A 22,276-nucleotide genomic window follows, 5' to 3' on the forward strand; every position below is an offset into this window, starting at 1 on the left:
GCGGTGTGTCCTGCTGCCTGGCCTAGGCCGAGGGGGTGACTGCACTGTAAGTTTCTGCTGGCAGGTGCACCTGAAGTCCTGTTCTGTGGCATCCAGGATGGGGAGAACTAGGTGCTGAAGTGTGTCCTGACCCTGTCTGAGGAGAAAGCTGGTTGAAACAGGGTCTGGTTTGGGAGCAGATTCGATGTAATTTCAATAGAAACTTGGTTTGCTGTGCCTTCAGAAAAAAATAAAATGAGAGATTCTGTGGGTAGATGTTTGAGCTAAAGCACTGAGTCTAGTGTTTATTTTGCTGTACTGCTTCATAAGAGATGAGGGCTTCAAATGACACAAAACCTTCAGCTGATTTTTTCTGATAATTTCTAGAATGAGTTATGCTGTCACTGATGTGGGTCTCTGAATTTAACTGTCACCAGTGCACGTCTCTGTTCAATCTGTCAGAAGCTTTTTGTGGTCTTTACCTCAGCGTTGCTGTGCCAAGTCTGCAGCGTGAATTCACCCCACACCTTGGTGCGTTACAGTAACAGGGTGGGAGGTGCACAGAAAAAAAGGGGAAGCCTGAACTACTGCCCAGTTGCACTCAACCAGTTTAAATGTAAATGTCTCATTTCAAGAGCAGCTAAGCTTGCCCCTTCTTCTTCAGTAGATTTGGAAGAAACAATTGAGTTATCTGTGCAATTGTGCCTGAGAATGTATGTATCACTCCCTTAGAGATAAGGCTTTTATTAATAAATCTTAGTTAAAGGTTATCAATAAAGATTGTGGTTTGCATGTATATGTGCGTAGATTATAAATGTGTCAATGGGTTTGCATATCAGAAATAGAGGTCATTACAACCCTTCAGAGGGCATCTCAATGGAATATGCTGAGTATTTGTGTTTCTGGTTCCTGCCCACATATTTGTATATGTGCATATACAGAGGAGGGAGGAATAAAAAGTAGAAGAGGAAAATGAGGAACTGTTTTCAGTGAGGCCTCTTTGAAGAGGACGATGAAATAAACCTGCAGGTTGGGGTCGGTGTGTTTCAGGAGACACTTGTGTGGAGTGCCAGATAGAGGAGGGGCTCGGCAGCTGCCGAGTGGTTTGAGGTGGGACCAGATGGCAAAAAGAGTTAGGGTTTGAGCTTGAGATGAGGGCAGTGTTATTCCATTTACAAAAACTACTCTAGAAAGCAAGAGATAAATAAATAACACACTTTCTCACAAATATTTTCCTGCTATGGGAGTGTGTGTTTGTAGTAGGAATATGCAACACTGGTGTTGGTTGAGAACCGCAGTTATTTGATTTCCTGCCCCTGTGAAATTTGCTGTAGCTTTTGTAAAATGCATGAAGTTCAGTTTGGAGCAGAGAGTCGACCTTACTACACTTAGATCCAGAGAAAAAAATAATTAAAAAAACCAAAAATAATATATATAGTAGCACTTTGTTTTTTTTTAATGGAACAGAGATCTTCTCAAGGTGAGAGATGAGTTGACTGGTGGTGTAGTTAGCCTGTAGTAGGTTGGTAATATTAAAAAAAAAATAAAAAAATAAAAAAATAAAAAAATTTAGCTGGCTTCAGGGAAAGTATGCACATTTGTATCTTTAAATCCTCCCATGTTGCAATTGATTCTCTGTTATCTTGCCAGGGAAGAAGATGTAAATGTGTCGTTGCTGCCATGTAAAGCATTTATTTGCCTTTCTGTATTTTGTTTAACAGCTTAACCTTGAAGCGCATGTTATGAGTTTTTGATACTCAAAAAGACTTCCTATTGTTAATATATAATTTCATTAAGTAGCAATTATAATTCTTCCTTTTAAAACAGAAACTTTAAATCCAAATGAGAGGAAATGTTAGACTTCAGATATTACTGTTAATTTGCAAGGTGAATATAAATTAACTTGATTATACTTTCTAGAATTGCAATATCCTTTGAGACAAATAACTGGAAAATTTACCAGGTAGTCATATAATGTCAGAGACATGGAATCTGTCTTTACAATCCTTGGGATGTCAAGGTGTTTGGAAGGCATCTATCCATCATGATAATAAACGTGTGCTTGTACTAATGCATCCATTCATTCTCTCTTGTTGTTTTGTTTGTTTGTTTCTGGTTGGTTGGTTGTTTTATTTGATGTGGTACCTTTTTGGATGTGGTAACTACCAGTGTCATGGGTATGGATGCCTTGGAAGGGTGATAGCTGCTGTAGTGTATACAGTTTTCATTGAGAATATGACACGTGTAGGCTTGGGATGGAGATGGTGTGTATCCATTATGACCATTTAATATTTGCTCTGTCCTTCTCTATCTCTAATTTGAGTCTATGCATCCTTAACTTGTTGTTGTTATCCCTGGAAGCGTGGCCCTGTGGCTAATCACGCTTATTAGAGTGCAAGGCTTATTCCTTTTTGATTAACCTTTCTCTGTGCACCCTTGTGGCAATGTAGTTAGGAATATAGGTCCACATGATGTACAGAACCAGAGCACTGGAGATTGCTGTGTACTAGAGATATGCAGAAGCACTTTTGTCTGTGTTTGGCGGCTTTTCGGGGTTTGAGGCGAAGAAAATACTGTTATTCTTGATGTTTAGATTGCTTTACAATGCACCGCAGGTTTCATCCCTTGAGGAATTGTGTCAGTAATTGAAAGAGCCATCGTCTCATTTCACTTATCTAAAGCAATCTCAGTCTTCATTTTTATAATTATTGGAAGAGCCCAGCAGCAAAAATGTGATTAGTGATTTCCTAATGCTACGAGAAAACAATGTTTCTAGAATAATATTCTGTATTGAGTCAATGATACAAGTCAAGATTGGTGTGAAAACAGATTAGGAAAATGTCTAAAGAAATTTATCACAATATTTTTCTTCAACACAGCAACATAGTGGATGTCATAGCTATGTTTGGTAACTGAGACCTAAAATGAAAATTCAGGAAGTGAAGCCTTCATAGCTGGGTAATACTGTTGCCCATGTAATAGAAAAAAACACAGAATCTTTTGTTACTGGAGTGGAGTACACATTCTCAGATCCTGAAGAAATTTAATTACAATGCAATTACAAGGAATTTAAAACCTACCAGTATATTTAGAAAGTATATTCAATAAGTTTTTTTTGAGGGTTTTATTTTCGTAGAAATCATTGTAATCTATTGTATGGTCTGCACAAAAAGGTCAAGAAAATATTGTACAATACATATATACAGTTACTGGACAAACAGTTTCTAATTTCACTGATTTCTTTGGTTCACTGCGTTTTAATTAAACTTTGGCTTGCTACCTCAGTAAAACCCCCCTTCTTCAAAGGATCGATAAGCCATACAAAGTTAATTTGAGCTATGGTAGGGAATGTATAGACATGTTTCTTCATTTTTGTTGTTCCTAACTAGATTATTTATACAACAATTCGTTGTTTTTCATTTTGAACATTACAATGACTGGGTATGCAGTAGTGTTGGTGGTGCTGTTACTCAAAGGTAGCAGTGCTCTTTGATTCCTTCATGGTCTGTTCTAGAGGAAAGAGATCGTTCAAGGTCTGTGGGGATCCTCATTTTAATTTTAATGAATTGTCCAGAGCTGATATTGTCTCAAAAGCTTGTAATGCACTCGTTTGCAGTATCTCAATGGATCTTATCCTGAGTTCAAGCTTTTCAGCTGTGAAATGGCGTTTATTGAACTAAGACTTCAGTCCTCTGTTTATTTCAGCTTTGTCCATTAAAGACATAATTAACTTGAAAACATAAAAGGTTGATTGCTAACTGCTTAGTTTCCTTTCTTTTAAATATTCTTATGCCAGTTGTTGTCTGTCATACTAATACTCATTGTTTACTTTATAGGACATAAAATAGTGTCACAGTGTGTTCAGCGGATGTTTAATAAAAATCAGATTAGAATTAAGACTGTATTGTGAGTCATTGAGATATCAGCTCTGTACTTAATATCTTATCTAAATCCCTGTCCATAGCTTTGTAATACAGCTTGCATCTTGTAGTGAAGTTGAGCATAACAGATCTGAACCACTTAGAAGAGTAATAAATACGGAACACATCATTTTGTTCATAAATGGAAAAAAAAAATAATACTGCAGAATGTATCTACGTGCTGACAGAACTTGTTTTTCTCTGTATGCAGAAGGAAAAAAATATCTTTCTGGGTAAATCCTTATTCTACAGAAACATTCAGAGTGCATACTGCAGTTTTATGATCATTGTTTGTCAGTCCCATAAATAAACTACAGATGTGAAGCATGCAGATTTAATGTGGGTATAGAATATATTTCCTGGAAAAACAAAAATGAAAGGATAAAGCCCACCCTGTAACTTAAAGTGAGAACAAAATTGCATGCTCTTAACACATTCAGGTAGCTGAGTAAACATATAGATAATCTTACTGTCCTGTTCACGTGGGCTACCAAGGAATTTGTTTCTCTGCTCCTGTTTCCACGGTAATTAGAATTAGATTGGTTTTAGGCTTGGTGTGGGGAAACGAGACTAAGCTAGGAAGCAGTGTTTGTTAGTCTGGAACATATTGAGTCTTTTTAGAAATTAGCTCAAATCTGCGCTCAAGTTGTTGCTTTTTTGGTTGTTCTTGTTTTACTTCTAGTTATCTTGCAGTGCACAGATCTTTTGCTTGTGGGTAGGCTGTCTGGTGGTACTTGTGCTCTTTGTGTTTATTGTACTGTAGTCCTTAAACCAGAGCTGTGCCTGGATTTTGGTGAATAACTGCATGTGGAAGAGTGAGTTCACGTAACTGCACATGAATAGCTACATTGTCTGGTAAAAAAAAATAATAATCTTTAGTCTATGACTGATATTTTTCCCCACGTTTTTCATATGTGGTAGTGTGGTGTGATTTTTATCAGCACCCACCATTTAGGATGATTTTTTTGAAAGTCCATTCCAAAATCACACTGCTCTTCTGTCATGTGTTCTGCAGTTTTGCATGTGTGTGCGTGTGTATAGAAACATGTAGAATTGTTTTCTTCTGATACTTGTTAATACGTTTCCACTGCCGTCATCCCAAGAATTTCTTTCACCCTCTCTGTTTTTTCCAGGAATTGAAGTTGAAAGTAATGTTTTTGGTAGATTATTTTAGTAAGAAAATCCCTTTTTAGCTAATTCCCATGCTGTCACTTTTTTCCCCCCTGTAGCTTGTATTTCACTAACCATAATTTTCCAGTAATAGATTGCAGGAGCTGCAATGAATATTATTATTATAAGATCTTGTACTCTTGACAGTAATGTCACTTCCGAAGGCTCTGAGTATGCGATATTTGTGACTTTACTCACACAACATTTAATACTTGCAACTTGTTAAGCAGTTGTCTACCAATTAACAGGGTTATTGTGGTTTTATAGAAATGTCATCCTTGAAGATATTTCAGTTGTTGATTCTCTCTCTCTGAGGTGCACTTAGACCAATATATATTTGGGGATATCAAGACTTTTTAATTATTCAAGTACAATTGAACTTCACTCTTCTAGGAACGTTTGAGTTAGCAAAATTAAACCTCACAGTAATCTGCGCCTGTGGGGGAGAGCTCCGGGAGGTGTGTCAGGGGCTGCAAACACTTCTGGAGAGAACCAGTTGCTGTAGTGCTTTGCAGGCAGAAAGCACTGAATGATACTAATGCTGGAAGAGCTCGTATTTGCCTCCTTAGGGACAGGCAGTGAATTAGGCAGGCTTACTGCAATGCCCCCTCCGTTTGGCAGCCTTGTACAGCTGGCTGCTCGTGCTATGCCTGGTTCTGCCTGGCCCACCTTGACGGATGTTTGTGTAATGTCTTGTTAACAAATTCTAGTGGTGGGATTTCTGTAATTATCCCTTCTGCCAAGGTTGAAATGTCTTGAGAATTAGAAAATTCTTGGTGTCCAGCCTAAATCTTCATTAGCACAAATGTAAATCAGTTGAATTTCTTGTTCAGCACTTAATGAACTTGAAGAATAGTTGGCCATCATCCTCTTTTTAACCATCTTGTACATTTTTTAAAACTGCCATTTTGTTCCATCTCAGTCTTCCCTCTCATGAAACCAACTTGCTTCAACCTCTTCTCATAGGCATATTTTTAAAAAGATATCTACAGAATTGAGGGTGTTTGTAAAACGATAAAAAAATGACAGTTTAAAGTATAGGTATTTATTTTGCATAAAACATCCCTGTCAAAACTATATTTTATCCTTAATACCTCCTAAGCAAGGCTTCTCATTTTCCAGAGAAAATACATAGAAAATAGAAAAATTTGAGCATGTATTAGAAAAATGTTAGAAGATGATACAGAGGCCTACACCAACATATAATGTTTGTTCTTTGCCCCACTTACAATACAGCACATTAAATACAATAACAAAATGTAAACATACCCTTGAATTTGCTGAAGAATTTTTGTACTGGTATTTGATGTCCTTAGTGTCTTAGGAGAAAAAGAGAAGATGAAATCTGAACTTCAGAAAGCATTAAGTCCTGAAATTGTGAAGAGAGGTGACTTAGGGTTTCTGCACTGCGCCTGAACTCCTCTTATTACGATCAGTTGAAGATGACTGACAGCTGTATATGTTTTTCCTCATTTGTAGAAGTATTCCCTTCTTTGGCACCCAATTTGTTACCTTTTTTGTTACTGTTCTGTATATCAGCTTGACAAATCTGTTTCTATGAAATGTGGGGTGGGGGGGGGAAGCCTTTCTTAAGAAAGCATGACAAGTACTATTTTTGCAGCCCAGTATTTTAATCTAGATTGAGATGAAAATTGAAGACTCTTTTAGTAAGAGCATACATTGAAACATGAGAGTTTCAAACTGGGTATACAGGGAAAGAAATCCCCATGTGGACAGTGATGGTGTATTGGTAGGTCCTGGAGTAGATGTGCAGACAGCATTGGGCCTGTAGGCTATCTTTGTGCATTCACATGTAGGTTCACAAAACATACATTTCTTTTTAAAGGATGTGCATATACATCTATAAACGTATCACCTGTAAGAACTAAATTTATCTAAATTTTGCTGGTACTTCTATGATCATAAGTCTTACATTTATTGGGAATCATATTCGTACATATTCTCATCATATTCTCTTCTGTTCTTTGTTCAATGTAACCAAAGCTGTTAGAATCATATCATCATTTAGATTGGAAAAGACCCTTAAGATCATCAGGTTGGACCATCAGCGCTACCAAGTCACCAAACCGTGTCCCTAAGCACCACATCCGCACATCTCTTAATTAACTCCAAGGATGGTAACTACCACTTCCCAGCCTGTTCCGTGCCTAACCACCAGCCTTCCCATGAAGAAATTCTTCCTGATAGCTAACCTAAACCTCTCCTGGTGCACCTTAAGGCCATTTCTTCATGTTTTAACACTTGTCACATGAGAAAAGAGGCAGGCACCCTCTTTGCTGTAGCCTCCTTTCAAGTAGTTGTAGCGTGATGATGCCTCCTCAGCCTCCTGTTCTCCAGACCAAGCAGCCCCAGTTGCCTTGCCTGCTCCTCAGAAGCCGTGCTTTTCAGTCCCTCACAGCATCATTGCTCACCTCTGAATGTGTTCCAGCAACTCAGTATCTTTCACGTAGTGAGGGGCCAAAACTGAATGCAGTACTCGAGGTGCATTATCCAGTATAAAATCATGTTAATTTTCCATATTGCATTCCTCAAAATAGTTGTCTGGCCTTTTATTTTAAAAGATTGATTAAATGTGTTCACAAATTTATGTGTGGGTATTTATATCGTTATAATTGGATTGCCCCCAATTTTTCCTTTATGCCCAATGTAATGCCACATGCAATTTTGGCCTAATGTTTTGAGAATACCACTCTGTTTGAGTAAAGCTTTTTATCGGCACTTTGAACTGAGAAAAATCACACCAAAAAGTCTGGTGTTTCAGTATGCTCTTCATCTGTTGCATTTTCTCTGTCCCTTCACTGGGACCCTAGTCCCTTTGAAACTCAGTTAAGCCCTGCTTATTTAGTTATGCCCTAATTTACTTTGGTTTATTGCTCCATTGTCTGTTCTAAGTCACTTGGAAGCACTTATATTTGCTCATGGTATGAGGTCATCTATTATTCTGCAAAATTAAGTTATTGATATTGCTTTATCAATAATACCTAGCTTGTTGGACAAGAGTTTCCATTTTATTTTTGATTGCAGGTATTAGTAGAGCTCATTACGCAGTTGGGATTGGCTTTTCCTCCCCTCCTTGCAGGAATAATCAATATTTTCACTAGCACAGTTAACCCCTCTAAATAAGATGTTATATTATTTCACCTTTTTCTTTTCTTAAAAATAGTTTATTTCAGTATGCTTGAATTGACATGTTATATGCTTTAACTGGGAGGAAATACACTGCTATGCTGTTGGTTCTGTTCATTCAGGTAACGTAGGAGCTAAGGATGACCACAATTTGCATTATTTGCTGTGTTTAGTATCTTAGAGGAAGGAGTTTGGTGCAATTAATGGGAACAGTATGTATGCTTATTTTATTGGTAACTGAATCCATTGACTGGAGAATTTGTTCACTGTTTACAAACTTGAACAAGTGAGGAACTCTTAAATTTGCAGAACAGGAGCAGATGACTCGACATATGGTGTATAATCCTCAACAAGAAACTAGAAATAAGAATAGGCAATAGAACTTCGAGTTTTCTGTAGCTAATGTGCTCTGTATTTGAAAAGCATTGCAAGATCTCAAGTTGTGCTGAGAAAAAAGAATTTGTTTTACTAAACGAATTAATACTGAAACATTAGCAATTTTACAGTTCCAGGAATTTATTTTACCTAGGTAGTCTTTCATTGTATTCAGTGTAGTTTTAATTTAATTCATGTTCATATAAATATACACTTTTTGTAGTTTGGAAAAGTTGTTTAAAGGGAGGACACTGGAAAATGTTACATACAAAAACATTTTGGAGATGAAGCCTTGGAAATCTGATGGTGTAAGCGATATCAAGAGACTGCATCATCTGATCTGTACCATATTCAAAATCAGCACTCTGAATTTCTAGAGGCTTGAGTTCAGACAATTGAAAATGCTGGAAAAGACATTATCGGGGGCTTTTTTTTTGTTTGTATTAAATCCTTTGTTTGCAATCCCTGTACCAGAAAGTAATTTCACCTTCTGTTTTTGTCCTGCCTCAGTGTGTGCATATTAAAATAAATGCATCTTCTCCATGCATGAGCACAGCTTGCATTAATGATAATGGAGTTTTTATATGCGTGTTGAAAGGCATTCATACCTAATGTAATATTGTATTTCTAATGCTGCAGAAGTCAGCACTGATGTATTCTGTTTGTTTTTGCTCTCTGAATCAACACCACTGTTATACTTGAACAGAATTCCTGCAGCTGTACGTACCTGCTCAGGAAGCTGGCAAATCTGGTTTTAAAAACGTTTTTAGTAGCTTTGTTTTATTTGATTAATAAATCATAGGGCATTTTCATTATAGTTAAGCAGATAGAAGTTAGGCCCGAGATTATATGCAGGCTATCAAATCAAGTCACATTGCATAGGTTTAATAGGCAAGTTGTTAAAAAATCATCTTAAACAAAAACTAAATTGGAGTTTTCAAAGAAAAAAAACCTCTTCAGAATATACATGTGATGTGGTGATTTTTAGAAAACATTAGAAGAGATATATACAGCTCAGCCTTTCAATCTATATTTAGGAAATGCCTTTGTTTTAGATGCTTGCATAAAAACAGCTTACCTTGTGCTGTGCTTCATGGCCCTTAATCTGGTGAAACAAAGAACATGTTACACAAGCTGTTTTTGCTGATGGAAGCACCGGATACTGTGAGTGACTACTGTAAGTTTCTTGGGTCTGCGAATTACACACAACTTAAAATAACTCAAATAACTTTTGTAGATAAAGTAAATAAAGCCAGACTAGTTTTATCCAATATTGACATTTATATTTATAAAAAGTGAAAAATGAAGAGAAAACAATGTTGGGTGTGTTGTTTTTTTTGTTTGTTTTGTTTTTTTAATCTTGGTCTTCTGCGCACCATGAGAAATCATCTTTAGACTTCTGTTTTAAGAGTCACTTGGTATATTCTAACAGAAGTGGGTGTATAATGTTCTCAGTTTGCTTTTTTTAATTATACAGTTGTGTAGACAATGCCTTAAAGTGTTAAAGGTGCTTGCTGCTGTGGATAACTACATGTCAAGGCAAAACAAGCTTTTGGGTAACCACAGTGATACTGGGGACTAATAGGATTTAGAAAATTACAATGTGGTTTATGTGGACTCTTGTAATGACAATATTCGTGACACAGACGGAGGACAGTGTTTTAGTGTCTACCATCAGTGAATATTAAGAATTTACCAATGTACTGCACTTGACCTTTTTCGTGGTTACCAGTAGGGTGAGTGCCAAGGTTTTTTCTAACAGAAACATATGTAACTCTCATTTTGCAAGGCACCCATAAAGGTCAATACCAGCTGTAGTTCAACTGAACAAAAAGGATCAGCTCCCTTGCTTCTTCAGCGATGCACAATGCCACAGGTATGTTGGGCAGGAGAGAGAGAGAGTTGTACCTCGCAGAAGGGAGGCTGCACAGCAAACGAAAGAAAGGATTTCCTGGTCATAAGTAGTACACTAAAGCACTTCGACTCTCAGCACGACTTGATGACTGAGAAGTACTGGCAATACATACACTGTTCTGGAAGGCAATTTTTTTGTTTTTCTTAAGGGATTTTCTTTAATAACCTCACAATTTCAGCCATCCCTTTTTATTTAATTGAGAGTGTGTTGCTGTCTAGCCTCAAGTAAAGCTAGCTAACCCTGTCATTTTACCTTCTTGAGTGCAGTTTGACGTTACATGATTATCAGCCCAGAGACAGTTATCATACAACAATAATAAGCTAACACAGCTGTGTGAGCAAATTTAATTAACTGCAAAAAAAAGGAACTCTGCTTTTTCCTGCCTTGGCCAACATCTGAAGCATGTAGCTGGTATGGAAGTTGTGTGCTCTAGGAAATACTTTAGAATAAATACAAGCTGCCTCCATTTCTCTCTAGGGATTATCTGCAGTCGTTAGGATTCCATATTCTGATTTTGGAACCACTGTTATTGTGCTTTCGTGACTTCTCACGTGTTGCATTTGTACTTAGTTTTTAATCCAACACTGTAGTTTTACTATGAAACCTTATCTGAGGTTTTTATATGGCATAGGTGCTAAAGAAAATAACAAAGGTTGCACCTCCCAACATGTCTTCCCGAATATTTTCAGCTGCAGCAGCTGTGGATTTTATCAGGTAGCGTGAAATAAGTTGCAGTATGAATGTCTACAGCCCAGGCAGGTAGTGTGAAATATGTTGCAGTATGAACATCTACAGACCGTGCAGAGTGAGCGCTTCACCCGGGTGCTGTACCACCTGGCTCTCCGTGCTCCACCAGCTCTTGCTTTCGCACTCACTCCAAGCACCAGTAGGCAGCCTGTTTCCAGCCTGATCACCAGCACCACGTGCATTGCTTCTCTAGACGCTAGATAGAGATGCAGTTTTGAATCATGAAATAAATACATAATGTATTGTTTTCTCTGCATTTTATTTACATTCTGGCTTATATATTTTTTTTTTTTTGATTAAATGCTCTAATGAAGAGAATCCCTCTGCTACCTTTTTTTCTCCTCCGGAGTCAGTATTCCTCACCCCATCACTCCAGTTTCTGTGTTTCATGTTCTTGACATTTAACAGTCTTTGAAGTTTATGGTGTCCAAGCTGTAACTTAGGTATTATTTTTGAGTACCTGAGATAAGCTTGGGTTACTCATGGTATGAATTTTAGCTTGCTTTTGACTTGTAGTGGAGGGATATATTTTTACTTAGAAACTAAGGAAAGCTCATGTGGAATAAGTAGGTCTTGGAAAAAAAAAATCAAAAAACTGGGGGTGGTATATCTGTATGTTAAATATATGTTTTAAATGAATGTTTGTGGGTGGGTTTTGTTTGTCATTTTTGTTTGTTTTCTTCAGAAATAAGGTGAAGTACTGTTGTTGTGTAGGAAAAAAACCAACAATCTTTTGATTTAGCAGGGTACCCTGGCTGATTTTACCAAAAGGTTTGGAATTATTTACATCAAAAAGGCACTTAAAGTGATTTTTAAATTATACCTTCCTGAAGGTGCCTGTGTGTGATACAGGGAGGGACGGGGTTTTCGCTAGTGATACTAGAAATAATTTTAAGGCATTTCTTAAGCTTTCTTAGGGCACTGCTTAGGAACTGTCAATCACTTGAATGATTCTGATAGCATTTTGGGGGGCATGCTTCTGTCAGAACAGGAGGCTTTTTGAAAAACTGCACAAAATGTTTTAAATCGGTGTCAAGTAAACAATGTCAATCGATCTGCCACTTGTGAGTAAACTGCTGCACTATTCCTAAGGAATGATTAAATACTAATGAAATTAGCAGTTGCCCCATCTTGACTCCCCTTCTTGTGTGCTTCTCTGACCTAATTTTCAATGATGCTAAGATACCACAAGAAAGTTTACCCGAAACGTTTTTTCTCTGTTAGTGCTGATGACATTTGGGACTTGGGAGAACATGTCTGAAGACCTATTGCAATCTGATCAGAACTAATTGGATCTGTTGGATGGATTAAAATTTGTTTTAAAAACAGATTAACAGTACTTCTGTTTAATTAATCTTCAGAATAAAGTGAAAACAGTGTCTGTTTTAGCAGTATATTACCAGTGTGATGAAAACAAACATTATAACTGAGCTTAATGCTCATTATTGCTATTAGAATTGTCTACTATTTTTTAAATATGCTGGTATAAAACCAAGGCTGGGGTGACTCTGCTTTCTTTGTTTCAGGTGCTGTTGTCAGGACTGATTGGTGTTGTTTCATGGAAGAGGCCCCTTTCGCTTGTGGTGAGTGCCTGTGTGGCTTTAATCAGTCCTGTTTTACAGACTGTATATAAGTGACTAAAGGGTTCTGTAGAAGTAACTCCTAGTGGTTTTGTCTATAGGTAGACCTCTGCCTATTGACTTTGTAGTTTTAAATGTTGATATTTTCTCCCATTGGAAATGTTACGTATTGACTTGAGTAAGTCTTTAAAGCTTTACTATGGACCTTGTGGCTTTCCATTATATTACTGGTTAACGATCAATTCCAACCTGGTAAACTAGATTGAATTCCTATATGCTACTGCAGTTTGTGTATGTGCTAGTGGAATGTAACATTACAGGTGCTTACAAAACATTATAACTGAAGAAAAGAAGGTTTAAAAATATTATTGGTTTTGAAATGTTTCCACTTAGTTGGTAGATCATATTTGTTAATGACAACCTTTATTTCATCTTGTAAAGATAACACATGGAGTCAGCTGTTCTTATGCGCAGCATTGAGTTTGAATAGGGATGTATCTAAACTGTACGGAATGGTACTAATTTTGCATGTGTGATTTAGGAAGTAATTGAACAAAGCCTCAGTGTTATGCATTTGAGAAATATTTAGTGGTCTTTCCTTAATCTGAAGTAGACAGCAGTCTGAGCGGAGTAATTAATTATGTTTCAATTTGTCCAGTAGACTTCTCAAGTATAGATGCTTTCTCAGAGAAAGCAAAATGATGTATGTGTAGCCTGTCCCTTACGGGGATGTAGAGATTAATTTGGGAAAATAATTTTATTTGCTAAGAGTGAGTAAAACAAGATCTTGGGTGTACTTGATTCTAGAAGAAAAAACAGTGCTAAAAATCCAAAATACATCTGTGATAATTAGATACACATTGCATACTTAGTGACATTTTATGTATTTCTAATACACGTTACAGAAACTGGAACACTTAGAGCAAATAAAAGGTGGTACTGTTTTGGTTAATTTTCAGCAGGAATAGTATATGTTCTGTTTATAATTAATACTGCTATTAATAGACCTGTAATTGATTGCCACTTAGAGTATTTCACATGCTTATAAGGTCTTATAATCAAACATTGATTAAAATGCACCAAATGATTTGATATAGTTGAGTGCTAACTCATAAGTTAACGAATTTAATTTAAAGGTCTCATTAAGAGACCTTCCCTGTTATTAAATAAATAAATAAAATTTGGTGCTTCCTCATTATATGTTTAGGCATTTAAAATACTAAAGTTGAAATACATGAAAACTTTCTTTTTTCTCTGTATGTGTCCATTTGAGTGCCATGAGCAGCATGATACGTGAATGTGATTGTACTGAGGTAACTGGGTGTGCATTTATGATGTAGAGATTATGCATGTGCTGTGCTGAATCTGTGGACTTGTGTGTTATAATCAGACATCGTGAGGATTTCTCTGTACAAGACTTTCTATCCCAAAACTAAGGGTTAGCACTTCTTTTCGTGTATTCTTATGTCTGTTACTTTTTAATTTTCCTGTGTGTCAATGCATGAATTCACTTTGTAGATGTCACTCTCACAAGCACTTCTCTATATAAGCCTTATTTCAGGGGTAATATTATTGCATTACTGTAATGTCTAGTTTAATGTCTAAGTAATGGCTAGTTTGGCTGATAAGCTACATGGATGTAGAACATGATTGAAAACTAGTTTTAACATGTAATGTGCTTAATTAATGCAGAAATAAACTTTTAAAAACTTGCAGCATACATTTATAAATGGAAAAACTATCAGTGTGATTTGGGTGCAATTTAGGTTTATAAAACAGATTTTCATTCAACACACAGAAAAGTAGTACTTCGTGTTTAGAGCACGGATTCCATTTTCCCTTAGTACAGTCTAAGACTGCAATTGAAAGAGAAGAAGGAACTTGTAATATTTTAGCAAGTGTTTATTTTTGTTTTTTTTTTTTTTTTGTTGTTGTTTTTTAGTTCTCCGCTGTCAGTTCCTACTCATTCAAGTATGCAGAGTTCTTTTTGAGTTAATTCTCAAGTCATGTTATCTATATGTTGTTTTTCGTCTGAGGTGTTAAGAGGAATACTTCTTGAAATGGTTTGTAGCTGAACATAAACTTTGTTCTTTTCCATTTTATTCTTCTTATTCAAACATGTATGCTATAGTGGCATGATTTGTGTTCCCATCAATAAATCTTTATTGTTACTGTTCCTCTGAAAAAGTGTTTTATTTTGGCAATGCTTCTGAATATTTTGTTATTTTGTAATGCCAGAGTATATAATGAGAAAAACCTGCGAAAGGTTGATGTAATAGACATTCAAGCATTTGAATCCATAATTTATTAAGAAGTTCATTATAAATCTACTTTAGGGACTCAATAAATTCAGGGTGATGACTTATCCATGTAAATGCCTATTAGATACAAGGGTCATGCCTTTTTTTTTATTCATTGCTCGAAGAGAGGCACTTCATAACCCCCCTCTTATGGTGGGCCACATGAAGATCATACTTAAAGTGTAAAGAGTGAAATATGTAAAATATTGAAGACAGAGAAGTTTAGAACAGTTCTATTTTAATTGTGAAATAGTTTGAAAAACACATTATTTATATTTATTTTATTTGAAGTCACAAAGGTGATGATTTGACAATAATAAAAATGGTCTAATATATTTTACCAACAAAAACCTTTTTAAAGTTTTATTTTTCTAACAAAAACTTTTTAAACAGCAGAGACGTTAGAGCACTGCCCAAAGCAGGAGGAAGTAAAAGAACATGAATGTAAACACAATTCCATATTTGTGTTTAACAAAAGGCAGACATAGTCCTTCAAAGTTGTACCGTTTTCATGTTGGAGTATATCCTTAGAGCACTACCAAATTATGGGCAACAGCAGAAGCAGATTAATATTTGAGTATAGCACTTCTGGTAATGGTACTCTGTTAGTAATGTAAATAGTAATGTGCTTGCACCAACTTCAGGGATGATTTACCAGTGCTGTTATGTATCCTAATATTTATGAACAGTAGAAAAATGTTGTGCCTTTGAGGTTGTGTTACATAAACTATCTAGACGATATTTTTCTTCTACCTGCACTTAGTCTTGGAGAACTGCAGTATTCATTATGTGTAGAATACAGATATCTACTGTGCCTTCTTAGCCATTTTTACAGTTCTCTCTGTCTTTTAGAAAGTGATAGCATATGGTTTAGCAATTTAAATAGAAGAACTAATGAATCATAAATGTTGATGAATGTATGTATTTGAATAAAGATAACGATCATACTGCAGATGATGGTGTGAAATCTTAAATTTCTGGGAAAAAGCATTGTTGCTTAGTAGATATGCTGAAAACTTCAGTATGATTTGAATTAATAGATACTCATGAAATATGCTATATTTTTCAGTAATGTATTGATGTATTTTTTAAAAAATGAAAATAATAGTGAATGTAGAAGTGCTTAGTCTTTCCCAATTTTTCTAGACAGAGTATTGGTCTGTGTTTCTCCTTGTACTTAACTGACATGCCTAAAATTACACTGCAGAGAATTCTTTTTAACCAATTATGTTCATGGAGGGGGGAAAAAAAAAAGCGTATTGCAAATTACTAGCTGCTGTTCTTTGTCTGCAAAACAATTTTCAGCTGCATTATGTATTCTGCTGTGAGATTCATGTAGTCACTTAATAATGAAAAGTAATTTGTGCTTCGTATATGCATGCTAATGGAGCTTCAATTAATCTATTAGCACAAAGTAATATTAGATTCAAATCAATGTTATTAAAGTGGTGAGATGACTGTGTTAATAAGGATGTATTAGCATTGGCAGGTAAATATTGCCTCTGAAAAAGTGTGCATAAGCAATATAGCAATATGTTTCAAAAAGGAAAAGAATATCTGCATTTTTCCTTAAAAATCTGGACAGCGTGTCCAGATCAATGAGTTAACCCCTTTGAACATGACAAGCAACGTGCATTAAAAATGGTTTAAAATTTACCGCAATCTGTGAATATTTTTCTTTCTTTTTGGTACACTAGTAGAATTTTGTCTGAGCATACCATTACTCTTTAATAGTTACTATTATGCTGTTTACAAATACCAGAAACTTATGAGTGTCAATTACAGTTAGCAAGAGGAAGAAACAGTGACTAAAAGGCAATATACTGTTTCATTTAGTGGTGTTGATCTCATGAGTCTGGTTACTTAGTTATTTCAGTTGCTACAGTACTATCGGAGGAGTACATGACATACAGATTCAGATTTTTAAATTTCTTGATAGATTGTTTACTGTTGGAGTGTAATGACTGCAAATTGATTACATGATGACATTGGAACCACATCTTGCTTATGATTTCTTTCATCAAATTTCTTAGTATTCAAATCTCTTAAAGGATTTCACTGAATAAAAATTCTTCAAACATCTACTGATGTTTGATGTTTACTGCATCTTCTTCCGTTTCTTATTTGAGAAGCACTGGTTTTGTGTGTTGGCTCTGATAAGTGGTGGTAGTGATTTGACTTTTGCCCTCTGGCACAACAGACTTGTGAGAGACTCGTGAGAAGGGTATGGCCTCTGCTGTCCTTGAAAATAATTTTTTATAGATATGTACATTTCAATTCCCGTATTGGATTTCATTTAAGGTTTTCCATGAACCAAAGTTCTGGACCTGGAGAACTACTGAAGAAATGGTGATTAACTTAGTATCTCATACTACAACTAAGAAAAGTGAATAGTGAATATAAATGTTTTCTTGGGCATCTTTTTATTTTTTTTAATCCACTGTCAACATCTGCTTAGACAGATGTCAGGGAGATGTTTAGGATGAAGTTTGGTGCGAAGTATAAATAACGCATGGAAGACAGTTGCAGAAAAAAAGGGCCATTTAAAAAATGAAGGAATATAAAGCTAGACTGTGGAGAATTCCTATTTATAAATTATAGCCAAACAAAAAAGTCTGTCATCTAGTAAAATTATCGCTTGTTAAATTCATTTGGCATGCCAATCTAAACTGCACTGCAGTGCTCTGTAGACACTGAACTATATTTATGTATCAGATCTCCAAGAGAAGCCATTCATTTTTCAGCGGTTATCGATTCTTCTTTAATCATTTAATTACCGATCCTTTCCTTTAGTGTCAATAAAAATGTTTTTAGGAATTCTATAGAGCTCTGGTAAGACAGGTTTTCACCACTGCTGTCTTCTGCTTCTCTTTCCATAGCAATGGATTTAGCTTTATTTTTTATTAATATTTGAAAATGTAGATAAGACTGCTTCTGTGATTCGCTTGTGCAAAGTCATATGCTTTTGCTGTTTGTTTATTTTTTGACATTTTAATGCGTGATTTCACAGTTACTTGTGGAATTATCTTACAAGGCTTGCTTTAGGCCAGCTGAACATACACATGGATGGCGGGAATAATTTCTCGTTCTGTAACTTGATCAGCTTTTCTATTTCACTGAATTGTCTATAAAAATACAAAAATGGATACGTCAGTTTTCAAAGTGATATAAAGTAGTAAAGACTCTTTGTTTTTTACCGGTCTTCTATATAGTAAAAAGGAGACTGTGATGAAGATTGGAAGTAAATACCAATTCACATAGGTTTCCTATTTATTTTCAGATATTTCTTTGGAGAAAAAAAGAGGACCAAATACTGAAAAGATGTTTCATTTGCTCTATAATTAGGATTAAAAAAAAAATATATTGCTTTTTTAGGATAAAAAAAAATATCTTGCTTTGGTGACTAATAAAAACAAAGAAAAATCAATTATTTGTTCCTACTAGGCAGTAGATGAAATAATTGTTGCAAATCTTGTTATCGCTAATTCCCATGTAATAAATGTCAAAGCAGTTGCTGTGAATGTCTGTCATACAGTAATAAGCAGTTATATATCCTTTGTATTTTAAAAGCAGGCAGGTCTATGTCTAATCTTCTCTTGTGTTGCTATTTTCCAGTGTATTTTCAGCACTGAATTGAGTGTTCAAACTGAAAACCCAAATTTATATTTCATGTTCTATATCAATTTACTTGAAAATTCTATTTACATATCCTTGTGTTCATCCAAAAATATTTCCATTATCAAAGTTGAATGAATCCATGTTTTTGTCATCATATCTCCCTTTTTTGCCGTAAGAGATTTTGTCCATTTGCCTGATTTTATTTCTTCAGTATATTTAAATCAAATTTGCATACAGAATTATACACACATACTTCTGACAGTAGAAATGCATATTGAGGTTGAAACGTAAAAACAGGAAAAATAAAGGTTGAAATGTAGAAGTGTAAAAGCAGGTTATTTAAAAAACAAGGTTGGCCAAGACATATGTCAGTGCTTTGTGGATTCTTTAGTTACCTAAATCATTGCTGTTTTGTTAGTTTTTTAGTGCTTGATCTTCCTCAGGTGAAACAACCTGTTCCCTGGCAGTGAAGTTGCATCCATATATTCCTTGCAATTGATCTGTCTTTATTATTCAGAAGGAATCTCTTTTATAGGGCATTCTGTCAGTCCTTCTCCGGACTGTAGTTTGAGAAACTTGTGCCTTAGCCAGCCAAATACTTGGATTCTTACTCAGATATCTTCTCAACAACCATTTCATTTCAAACCTTATTTCTGCCTTTTGAACTTTTAAATTAGGTAAATAAGGGAAAAACTACCTGCTAATTTTCAAGCATAGTGCTTAAAGGTGTCAGGATTATTTTTTTTAAACTACTTTTGCATTGCTTATATGTGTTCAAAATTAATTTTGGTACCAGGTACCTACTTTCATATATAGTTGACATTTGAAACATGGCTTACTGAATGAGGACTGTTTGATTCCTGTTGGACTGCGGAAAGTTGTTTTCATGTATCTGTGATTTTTCTACTTGACTTTAGAAAGCTGAAATAGAGCACTGTCAATTCTGATGCTTGAGGAAAGAAAATGCGATCCCAGACTCTGTGCTGGAGAGGAGAGGGGTCCATTATCTGAAGGAAGGAAGGGACCTCCTGATATGCTAAGAGGCAGAATAAAAAATATAAAAATAAAAATAGTTATTTTAAAAGGCAAAACAAAACTCCTGAACTAGGAATCATGATCAGATCTGACTGGATTTTTTGATTTTTTTTTTCTCAAGAAGAGACTTGGTTTTGGCAGCTGGAATAATAATAAATAGATGATCTCTGTAGTGAAGAGACTATTTTTAGCATAAATGGATCAGGACTGTGGGAGAAAAAAACAAGTAAATATAAATACGCACACTTGGGAGAGTTGCAGAGCCTAAAGGCATCTATCACCTTGTATGCCATTGTTGCCATTGATAGCTTGTGTAATGTTGAGATGGAGAATATCACCCTGCTTATCCCTTGATCACTCTCTGCAATATAATTTCAGCATGTATATTCTTCGCGTTTGTTAGTCAGGATGTTTATTAGGAGCCATGCTATTAGACAAATGCTCATCTTTGAGGCTGTGGTATTAGTTTAAAGGTTAACAAGACTTTGTGTAAAAACATTACGTCTTAAGTTATGGAGTTTTGAGAAGTTCCGATACACTGGGATAGGGTTGAATACTGACTATTGCTTGCTTATAAGTATCAGTTTCTTATGTCTGTTTCTTTATTCCTGTGGGTTTAGACAAGAGGAGATGTAGTCTTTGTATATTCACTCACTATAAGTCCCTTTTATTTTATTTAAGTTTTCTTTGGCAGTCTTGAGAACTGCTAACAAGGTTCTGCAAGGACAACATAGAAAGTGGATCAGCATCTTCAGACACGTTTTCCTGCTGAGGTCATGTACCTTTTATCCTAGATGTCTAAACTCATACAAATGTTAAGTGAAGTATTGTAATTAGTGCTTAGAGGGGATTATTTGACAGTGTTGTAACCTTCATGTTTGACTCCCTCCACCTGTCACTGGAAAACCATTATAACTTTTAGAGTCATAAAGTGAACCTTATGAAGACATTGTAACGATTGATGACTATTGAAGTTAAATACTAAGAAATCTCTAAGAAAAACCTGTTCTCCAGTTCATGTGTGCAACAATTGTATGCTTTCCTAGAAGTACCAGTTTTTTCAAGTTAAAATTTGTGCAGCTCTTGCAACTTCTAATAGCTCTTCAACATCATATCTTTGAATTAGTGGCACACTGTTTTTGTCTCTATTAGTAAGTTTTTTTTGTTGTTTCCTCTTGGAAGGTTCAAGGCATCAGATTTTAATAGGCACTTCTCAGCAAGTAGATTTCAAAGGTATTTGTAAAAGATGCTAGATGTGTGTAATTTTAGATATGCGCATGCCCCTCCATGTGCCACGGTAACACTCATCAACCTCATCAACACTCATCAACTTCATCAACCACACTTGCAAGATCCAACTTTAACATTGCTATTGGCAATCAGTCTGTGGAAATTGCTAACATAGCGTTTTATTTCCTGTGCATTAACACAATACATAAATGGTGTTTTCCCTAAAACTTTAAGAATATTAATAGTACTGTTGGGCTTAATTTTATTCTTAAGTTAAAGTGCTAAATCTTCTGTATGCACTTTTGGGCTGTACCACGGCCTTGCAGTTTCCATGCAGGGATCAAAAATTGGGAGATTCTTCTAGACAGGGAATAACAAAAAGGAGTTTGCCAAATTGTGACGAGATTTCCTCAACAGGTGATTGTGTTACATTTGAGGCTTTCCAGGATTTTGTTTTGTTTTGCTTTTAGATGAACCCTTTTTCCCAGTCTTGCATTGCTCCTGTCTTCCCGTCTATTAGCAAGTATAAAAACCGCACTTAAATGCAACCGTAAGTTGCCAAAAAGAAGAGGTTTTGCGTGTGTGTGCACATGTGTATGAAGTGGGGAAGACGCAGATGGACTGGCATTTCCACTTCCGTCTCCTTCCTGGGAGATGTGTTCCTCGTGTGTCCCTAGTTCATGAACAGCTTTTCTAGGCTGCAGATCAGTGCTTCTTGGAGAAAGGAGGAAGGGAGGAACGCGGTCATCAAAGTTTGCAATTGGTGTGTGTATCAAGTGGTTACATTAATGTCCCAATTTGCTTTTTGCACATAGATTAGCATGAATATTTATATCTTTAACTGCGTTGTCTTACCCCTTGCTGTTTTTTTGTTTGTGTTGTCCCTCCCCCCACCCCAAGCCTGGAAATTTCTCCTTCTCTACTAGATGGAAATAACTGGGAGGATAATTGTGGGCTGGGAGAGAAAGAAACAAAAATTAGATGAAAACAGAGGAAGTGAATCAAAGATGCCTTTATAAAGGGGAGGAGAAAAGGTGTCACAGTGAAGCATCTATTTAGACTGCTCATTCTGTGTCCCCTTTCACTGCTTAGCACTTCATACAGCTCCTCCTCGCGTGTGTCTGTCTGTCTGGGTCTGTGTCACACCTGTTCGGCAGGGGCTGTTGGTGGGCCCAGCTGCCACCAGCTGTCACCCCTGTCAGAATCTGGGCTCTGTTGAGCATCCATCTGCTAATTAGCTACCCCCGGTGGTAAAATTTT

The 22,276-nt window shown here is 36.0% G+C and overlaps 1 protein-coding gene across 8 annotated transcripts in view; it reads left to right on the forward strand.

The window, feature by feature from the left end:
• The window catches only part of ENTREP2 (endosomal transmembrane epsin interactor 2), a 136,914-nt gene that overhangs the window by 34,303 nt on the left and 80,335 nt on the right, over positions 1-22,276 (forward strand). For all 8 annotated transcript variants that reach the window (XM_072043396.1, XM_027466198.3, XM_027466196.3 and 5 more), the window contains exon 2: positions 12,780-12,836. Coding sequence is in view for 7 of the 8 variants with exons in the window: in XM_027466198.3 (XP_027321999.1) it covers positions 12,780-12,836 (57 nt within the window). In the remaining variant the exon portion in view is untranslated. The remainder of the gene's footprint in view (positions 1-12,779; positions 12,837-22,276) is intronic.

Source organism: Anas platyrhynchos, chromosome 11 (genome assembly GCF_047663525.1).
Source record: "Anas platyrhynchos isolate ZD024472 breed Pekin duck chromosome 11, IASCAAS_PekinDuck_T2T, whole genome shotgun sequence".
Taxonomy (NCBI): domain Eukaryota; kingdom Metazoa; phylum Chordata; class Aves; order Anseriformes; family Anatidae; genus Anas; species Anas platyrhynchos.